The 9,077-nt window shown below is 38.1% G+C and overlaps 1 protein-coding gene across 2 annotated transcripts in view; it reads right to left on the bottom strand.

Annotated features, from left to right (window-relative positions):
• LOC107707500 (actin, alpha cardiac muscle 1-like) overlaps positions 1–5,648 on the bottom strand; it is an 8,268-nt gene extending 2,620 nt beyond the window's left edge. Inside the window, exons 1-7 of one of the 2 annotated variants that reach the window (XM_016511552.1) lie at positions 5,616–5,648; positions 4,031–4,173; positions 3,629–3,757; positions 1,301–1,411; positions 1,128–1,212; positions 880–1,041; positions 393–584 (exon numbers count right to left, since the gene is read on the bottom strand). In XM_016511552.1, the coding sequence (XP_016367038.1) occupies positions 393–584; positions 880–1,041; positions 1,128–1,212; positions 1,301–1,411; positions 3,629–3,757; positions 4,031–4,159 (808 nt within the window). In that variant the 5' untranslated portion in view covers positions 4,160–4,173; positions 5,616–5,648. Of the gene's footprint in view, positions 1–392; positions 585–879; positions 1,042–1,127; positions 1,213–1,300; positions 1,412–3,628; positions 3,758–4,030; positions 4,174–5,316; positions 5,396–5,615 lie in introns of those variants that run through there. The other variant, XM_016511551.1, reaches the window with a different exon arrangement.
• Positions 5,649–9,077: the final 3,429 nt, after the last annotated feature.

Here is a 9,077-nt window from a genome sequence, read left to right on the forward strand (position 1 = left end):
AAAATGAAAAATATTATTTTACTATTATTTTAAATTACTTTTACTCTTGTTTGATTCTTATAGTTGGATATTATCTTTATCAGACGCCTCATAGGCAGCTGGAATTCACAGGGGATCTACAGGAGTTTTACAGTCCTGCATAACTTTCTCTACATTCGGACTGATGTTCTAAAGGGACATTTGATCCTTTAGGAAACATACTGGGAACTGTATGTTCTAAAATATTATTGTCTAAGTTATGCTATATATTTTAATCCTATACAGAAGTTATTCTAATTGTGATATAAATTCCAATAATATTTTTGACTAGGGAAATAAAACAGAACCAAGAAGTACAAGGCGGTGGCGATGAATAATGTACTCATATTCAAATGAACAAATGAGAAACTGACCAATGAAAGAGGGCTGGAAGAGGGTCTCAGGGCAGCGGAACCTCTCGTTACCAATGGTGATGACCTGACCGTCGGGCAACTCGTAGGACTTTTCCAGGGATGAGGAGGAGGCGGCGGTGGCCATTTCATTCTCGAAATCAAGAGCCACGTAGCACAACTTCTCCTTAATGTCACGAACAATCTCTCTCTCGGCTGTAGTAGCGAGTTAGAAAGGTATTACACGCATTTAAATTATTTTTAAAAAGCAGCTGGTTCAATTCACTTTTAACTGCAGTTACTAGTGATGACCAAAAGGTTAGCTAATGAAGATTTCATTACAGCGTAAACGGTAAAACTAGAACGTTTACGCGACGTATAAAAGATTAAAAATTAATCAATATTTTACATTTAAACACACAGTTTATGTTCTATTAAGTGAGTGCATTCGAATATAACCTTCACATCAAATATAATTTATGTGAAAACTGCAGAGAGTGAGGTATATTACCAGTGGTGACGAACGAGTAGCCTCTCTCAGTCAGGATTTTCATCAGGTAGTCAGTCAGGTCTCTGCCGGCCAAATCCAGTCTCATGATGGCATGTGGAAGGGCATAACCCTCATATACGGGCACATTGTGGGTCACACCATCACCGGCGTCCAGCACAATACCTCGAGCATATCATAAGAGCATGAAAAACCAAACAGATGCAGTTTAGAGCACCTACTGTATGATGGGCAATGTAGGCAATGCTAACCTGTGGTACGGCCAGAGGCGTACAGTGAGAGGACAGCCTGGATGGCCACGTACATAGCTGGAACGTTGAAGGTCTCAAACATGATCTGAAATACAAACGGAAACCAATATATTTGAATATTATGGAAATAATACCATTAATGCCATGATTTTAGAGTCTTCAAAAGGACTTGCCTGGGTCATCTTCTCTCTGTTGGCCTTGGGATTCAGTGGAGCCTCAGTGAGGAGGACAGGATGTTCCTCAGGAGCCACACGGAGCTCATTGTAGAAGGTGTGGTGCCAGATCTGAGAAGATAGTATTGCATTTTTTTTTATTATATATGGAGAAACACTGGTCACATTTACCACAGTTTGGTGAATTTTCGCGAGCAAAATGTATGGGATTCCATTTGTGCCAAAAAAGAGTCATCTGTTTTGTACTATACATTTGCCCATGTCTACAATTATTTGTTTGCCTGGATATCTGTTTTTTTTTTTTTTAATAATGAGTTTCCCCTTCTAGGGAACTTGCGCTGCGTCCTCTAGCGGACACTATGGGGGACTGCCGTCAACAGGACTGGTGTCTGAAGCATGTGTGAAAGAACTCCAATCCCATTGGCCTAACGTAGCCTGTGATGTCACAGGTAGGCGCCCGAACGTATAAGGGCGCTTGCCAAATATGTCACCAACTTTTGTTGTCTTCAGGAGCCGTTTGTTTGTCAGTGCATGTGAAGACAATATGGCAGACCACCTCGCGTCTGAATGGCCGGGTGTATGTGGTGGCAGGTCAAGCTGGCGAAGCCTTGCACACAATGGCTGTGTTACAAGCTTACCAAGCTGACTTGCTTAGAGATGTAGATGAGGGCAAGGGTTTGTCCCCTGAGGCAGTCGAGGAACTGTGCCGCACCACAACTTTGGCTCTTCACGCCAGTAAACAGACTGCTGCTGCCAATGGGTGTGCGATGGCAGCAATGGGGATTACGGAGAGGCATTTGTGGTTAAATCTTGCGGACATCGGGAGGAAGGAGAAAGCCTTTCTTCTTGATGCTCCGCTTTCACCTTCCAGGCTTTTTGGCACTTCCGTTGAGGTGGTGGTCGAGAAGTTTAGGGAGGCAAAGGTGCAGTCCTTCAGTGTCTTCAGAAAGTTCATTCCCCACTGTCCCAAGTCTTTCTCTAAAACCTCTGAGGGGGCTGGTCCATCTATATCTGAAGATCATAGGCAGGATCAGAAGAGTAGCATGGACACTCGCACCCCTCTTCCCTCTTGGAGTCGGGCACAGAGGCGGACAAGCGCTAAGAGGAAGAGAGCGTATCTCAGGAAGGTATTGGATGAAAAGCGTTCCTATTGTAAACTGCACTCTGATTCTAACACTTCTCTTCTCAACAGGGCTTGTCCATCCCTACTACCTGACACTGCGTCCCCTTGCCATGCCTAGGGCTTGCGTGTTTTCTCGCCTCCTTTAGACAACTACTACTTCTTACAACTTCGGCAAGCACCCTCTTATTAGGGCTGGGCAATATGGCCAAAAAATTATCACGATAATTTTTTTCATATCAGTCGATATCGATATTTATCACGATAAATGTCAAATTTTATTTATTTTAAATTTAAAGGTAGATTTTTGCTCTAATGTGAAAGTTGCAAAAACTAGATGGTTAATTGTGGTTTTAAACTATTCTTTATGGTCAGAACACGACAAACACTTCACGTTTTTGAATTCTTTACACTTTTCCAGTCATTTTTCCTTAACAACATAAATATCATAATAGACAAAAAATTAATTCTTAGTTCTGCATGTTCTAATAAGTAATATTGTTTCAAATCAAGAAACAGGTTTGTGTTGCCTGATAATATTAATAATCTAACATTTTTTGTCTCTTAGAAATACACATTTGATGTATGAAAAACAGTAGTCTAAATACATTTAGTATAAATGCATAAACGCTATAGCTTAGTCACAAAAGTACTCTAATTATATTCCATTACTCCTCCTTCAATACATTTAATACATGACTGTCTACATTAATAATATAATCAAATTCGACACGAACACCCACATTTCTGAAACAATGGGACTGGAGTTGTTTCACACGTTCAGACACTGGTCCTGCTAGCAGCGTCTCGTTCCCTCTCGGGGAACCATCGTTACATGCGTAACCTGAGACGTTTCTAACCATCTTTCTAAAACACTGAATATTATGACAAAGCATGAAGATGAACTCTAAGGACTACAGATTTATTCACGTTTATTTTTTTTGGCACCAATAGAACGCCATAGAAATCCATTCATTTCAACTGAAATCCACGTGATTGGGAATTTCACCTGAGGGTGAAAAATTTCAACAGATTTTGCAATGGGTTGAAGTTGTTTATGTGAATTTGCCTCATTGACCAACAAAAAGTTGCTTTGTTTTGCTAAGTGACCTCTATGTGAGTTACACTACTGACAATAGACAATGGACCTTTTTTCTTAATGTGACCGCACTTTTGCTAATTTAACCATAAATAATTGTATGGTCTACCTTCTCCATATCATCCCAGTTGGTGATGATGCCATGCTCAATGGGGTATTTGAGGGTGAGGATGCCTCTCTTGCTCTGGGCCTCGTCTCCTACATAGCTGTCTTTCTGACCCATACCGACCATGACACCCTAAAGAAAGAAACAATAATGCAAGCTTTCAGTCACAATCACACACATTCAGGGTAACTTTTGATTCTACATTTGATTCAAATACTGCAGCACTCACACTCCTTTTCTAGAATTAATGTTTGCTTATTAACATTTGAAGCAAGGATCGATGCTAGCAGAGTATCGTCTTTACGGGTCAAAGGTCAAAGCTTACTGTGACTTAAGAACCGCTTTACTGATTGGATCAAAATAACACTAAATCCCAGATGAGGTGAATGAGCGTTGTCGTCTCACCTGATGGCGGGGTCGGCCCACAATAGAGGGAAACACGGCCCTGGGTGCGTCATCACCGGCAAAACCAGCCTTCACCAGACCTGAGCCATTGTCGCACACCAGAGCGGTGGTTTCTTCCTCGTCGCACATGTTTGCTTAGACAGCTGGTGTTTGAACACAAATGGCACGGGGAGCAAACACATGACATGTCCATTAAAAAGCAGAAGGATTTATTCATGCCTATTAAACAAGTCCTTGCTTGTTGAATTCATGTAACACTTGAAGCTAAATGTAAATGATTCATCTTCTCTGCTTAAAAAGAGCTTTCTGACATCTTCAGTTATGCAGACCTACCCTCCCTACGGCAGACTCGCAATGTGCTATAAATAATACATATTTTATTATTATTTGATATCTTGAGTTGAGCATAAAAAGCTTTAGTTTGTAATATTTTTATAGCGCTGCTTCTGAATTTGAAAAGTTGTTTTAAAATGCTAAATATCAGCATTTCATTGGTCCACTGTGTACTGTATGTAACAAATAATTCATGAAATAATTCATTATTAAAATGTTCACTCAAAAATGGAAATTCTGTCAACACGTTCGTGTTGTTCCAAACCTGTATCACTTTGTTTCTTCTGCGGAAGATGTTTTGAAGTGATTTTTACAGTAAAAGTCACTGGCATTCAATGTACACTACCGTTCAAAAGTTTGGGGTTACTACATTTTTTGAAAGAAGTCTCTTATACTTAACAAAACTGCATTTATTTGATCAAAAATAAAGTAAAAAATAATACATTTTGTGAAATATTATTACCATTTAAAATAACTTTTTTCTATTGTAATATATTCTAAAATGTAATTTATTCCTGTGATGGCAAAGCTGAATTTTCAGCAGTCATTTCTCCAGTCTTCAGTGTCATATGATCTTTCAGAAATCATTATAATATGCTGATTTTTATTAATAGGAAGTTCAAATAACAGCAGTTAAAATTGACTATTTGAAATAGAAATCTTTTGTAGTATTATAATTGTCTTTGCTGTCACTTTTGATCAATTTAATGCGTCATTGCTGAATAAAAGTATACATTTCTTACAAAAAGAAAATGTACTGACCGCAAAGTTTGAATAAAAAGTTGGACAAAAAGCATGGATTAAAAGTTCTTCAAAGTATCTTCTTTTTTTTCCCCCCACAAAGAGTTTTCAAATTTGAACATTCCCAGTATATCCAAAAATCAAGCTTCACTACACTATCTGCTGTAGTCCAACAAACCATTTAACATAAAAATCCATTGAAGTAGACTCACCCAGGAGAGCTTGCACAAGAGGCCTGGAAGACTTGCTCCCTCAAGAGCGGTAGAAAATAAGAGAGTGAGCAGCCAGTTCACCTGTCCTGTATTTATATAGAACCTTGTCACCAGGGCTTCAGAACCTCAAGCCTTTTTAGGACACATTACAACCCTGCATCACTCAAAGGTGGGCCGTCCCATGTGAAGATGGAGTATTGGAAGAACATTCCCAGTATATCCAAAAATCAAGCTTCACTACACTATCTGCTGTAGTCCAACAAACCATTTAACATAAAAATCCATTGAAGTAGACTCACCCAGGAGAGCTTGCACAAGAGGCCTGGAAGACTTGCTCCCTCAAGAGCGGTAGAAAATAAGAGAGTGAGCAGCCAGTTCACCTGTCCTGTATTTATATAGAACCTTGTCACCAGGGCTTCAGAACCTCAAGCCTTTTTAGGACACATTACAACCCTGCATCACTCAAAGGTGGGCCGTCCCATGTGAAGATGGAGTATTGGAACGGATCTCACAATGGAGACTGTCGACTAACAGTTGCATTTAATATTAGAAGATAATTTATGGCTCTCGAGGACAGTGTGGACTATTGTTGGAAAGAGAGGTGGCCAGTTCACTGGGAGAGAATGGCATCCCAGCGGCCGTTATAAATAAGACGCCGAGCATTGGTTATAATGGATGAATGACCAATTGGCTGTTGTCTGTTATCTGTCAGTTGTGAGGAACTTCTAGCTGGCCTTCAAAGGAAATGCACATTGCCGCCCCATATGGGTGTGGACGTTACACCGGGAACCAAAGCCTACCAAATGAGGAATGATTTTCAGTGCCTCTTCCTAAAAGAAAATCATGGCCTCTAGGAAACTGACAATGTGCCACACTTTGTGATGTTTGTAGGGCTGTTGTACGTGTGGGTGGTCTAATAATTACATGGACACAAAAGCAACTTGATTGCATAGTGTCAAGAGAACGGCATTGTGCTGCTAACAATGACACGTGGCATGCTCTACAAGTACTTTCAATGACTTTTTTAACTCCACAAATCCCATCTTTTACATTGTGAGAACTCTTAGACATGTTTGATCAACTATTATCTAACATACAATTAACCTAGCATAAAAAATTACTAGTTTTAAAAACATCAAATAGTGATGTCGTGACCTTCTCAACTGTTTCTAACAATTCATATTTTGCAACAACATAATTCGAGTTTTACTTTATTGGTGTAAAAAACTTCTTTCAGTTATGAACTTATTTTAGTGACCAATAATATATTACATAAAATAAGCTAAATACTGTATATTATATTTAGCTGATTAGTGCAACACTGTTACCCAGAGTTGTTATTGTTAATAGAACTAAAACTATTAAAAACGTTTTTAATTATTGAAATACAGCCAAAATAAAATAAAAAATATAAATATTAGACAAAAAACTTGAACTTGAATTATAAATGAGAAATGAAATAAGTAATTGAAATAACTTCAAGTAATAAAATTACTAAACAATTGCTTAATTTTAAATGTAATAAGAAACAAACTAAAGAAAATGATAAAAGCACATAGCATAATTACTAAAACTTAAAACTGAAAAAAGCTAATTCAAAATATGAACAAATACTAAAATAGTACACAAATAATACTAACATAACACTGCCATGTTTAAATTGTGACACCCAAAGATATCTTACCAAAGATACTGTAAGAAAAAAAATTGCTTTTATATTCAATATATATGTCTATTGTTATCTACAAACCAACATTTGGTCCCAATTTTTTCCTATTGAGTAACTCTAAATTTAGGCTACATTTTTTATAAAGATAAAAACATTGTGGAATAGCTTTCCCTTTTTCAAGCATATATATGTCTGTACTTACAGTATATACATGCATATACTGCATACTGAAAAAAAAAAAAAAAAAAGACCTGTCTTAGGCCCTGTTTTGCAAACCAGTCTAGGATAGTGCTACATAGTAAATATTATTCTAATGCAAAATGGCCTACTGGAGGTCATAACAACAACATTGGATGACTTGTATTGAGTCTTAAGGTCAAATGTTAGTCAAAGTTTACATTCTCAAGGGCAGCTGGCCATTTGCATTCTTCAGCTCACACAGAGATAATCCACAATCTCCCTCGTTTGACTCTCCAGAGGCCTAAAGTTTGGCAATGTGTCAGTTGGAGGCCACCCAGTAACGTACAATTGTGACGGCCTGCCACCTGGCCTTACATTCTGTTAATGACACACTGACAGACCCACCAGCATTGACTGTAGATGGTAAAAGAGCCACTCACACACACACACACACACACACACACACACACACATTTAAATCACAGATTCTATTTTCTCTTATATTATTATTTTAGGTTAAACAGTTACGCTTTGTCAAAAGCATCAATGGCATGCCAATGAAGGCACAGAAACACATAATGGTTGCCTCATAGACTTGTAAGTACACTGTAAGTGCATTTTCTGTTTGTTTTACACACTGCAGATACTGAGAGTAAAGGTAGACTTGTAACCTGAAATATTCATTTACATACTGACTGGAGCTTATGATTATAAATTAGAATAATTTATGAGTCAAGATAGGGATTCAAATAAATTAGATAGATAGATAGATAGATAGATAGATAGATAGATAGATAGATAATTAATTATGAAATAAATTAATAAATTGTCTGATAATTATCAGTCAATATAGGGACAAATAAATAAATAAATGAATAAATAAATAGATTACTTCTGGCCCACATCCCACTGAAAATGGAAGGTCAAGTGGAGTGCATTGAATTGTGGGATACTGCATTCCATGCAGTACTCATTTTGGCAAATGTCATCCAGATATTGTATTTTCTGTTTTACTCATAATTGCATATTGCCCACAGTACTACACACTACATATATAGTAATAGCAGTATACTGTTCTAAACATAGTAACTGCATATATAAACTCTGACTGTTATATAGTTATTCTGTTTCCCTTAGTCCAAATGGCCATGAAGGACAACAGTAGACTGCAAGAATGTTTGTAGCCAAACAAATGCACAAGCATACCAACAGCAAGTTAAATATAAAGACTCTCACTGCAGGATTGCATGCAATATTCAACAATAAAAAAATGCAGCTGATAAAGCTGCTGTGTGTTCCCAAATGACTGACAGTTTACTTTAGAGCCGTCACACTGTCCTGTCATTGGATTAGAGCTTCAGCCTCCTCAGCAACAGTGACACATACTAGTTTACACACTCACATGCACACATATATGGCTTCAATAAAAGGTTTTGTTAAATCTAGCTAACTTTTGAGGGCAAATTTGACCCCAAAGTAAAGCCACACACTTGTGTTCACGCAAACAGGAGTCAGTTCCTGCCAGGGTTTCTCTAGTGAATAAAAACAAACATCATTTTATAGTGGTTCCACATTGAAGCGCTTCTGTCTCCGTTGGATCATGTGACCTCAGTCCTCTGCTCTTCTGCTGCCACTGCCTTTGTCTCATAACTGAAACTCCTCCTCACTAAACATAGATGCATCCATTCTCAATGCCACAATGGTGCATTTTGGGATAGGCCTGTCGCGATAATTAAATAACCGTCTAATCGCAATTATTTGATCTAACCGCGGTTGTTTCAGACAACTGCGATTATTGTGCTTTTTATACGACACAAGGGGGAGTCATACACCAAAAGAAACAGAAGAGCACCAGTTTGCTTTTCATGCACTGTATTGCCTATACAGGGCTCCAGACTCATTCTTCCCACTG

This window comes from Sinocyclocheilus rhinocerous, unplaced genomic scaffold (genome assembly GCF_001515625.1).
Source record: "Sinocyclocheilus rhinocerous isolate Xijiao unplaced genomic scaffold, SAMN03320098_v1.1 scaffold534, whole genome shotgun sequence".
Lineage (NCBI taxonomy): Eukaryota > Metazoa > Chordata > Actinopteri > Cypriniformes > Cyprinidae > Sinocyclocheilus > Sinocyclocheilus rhinocerous.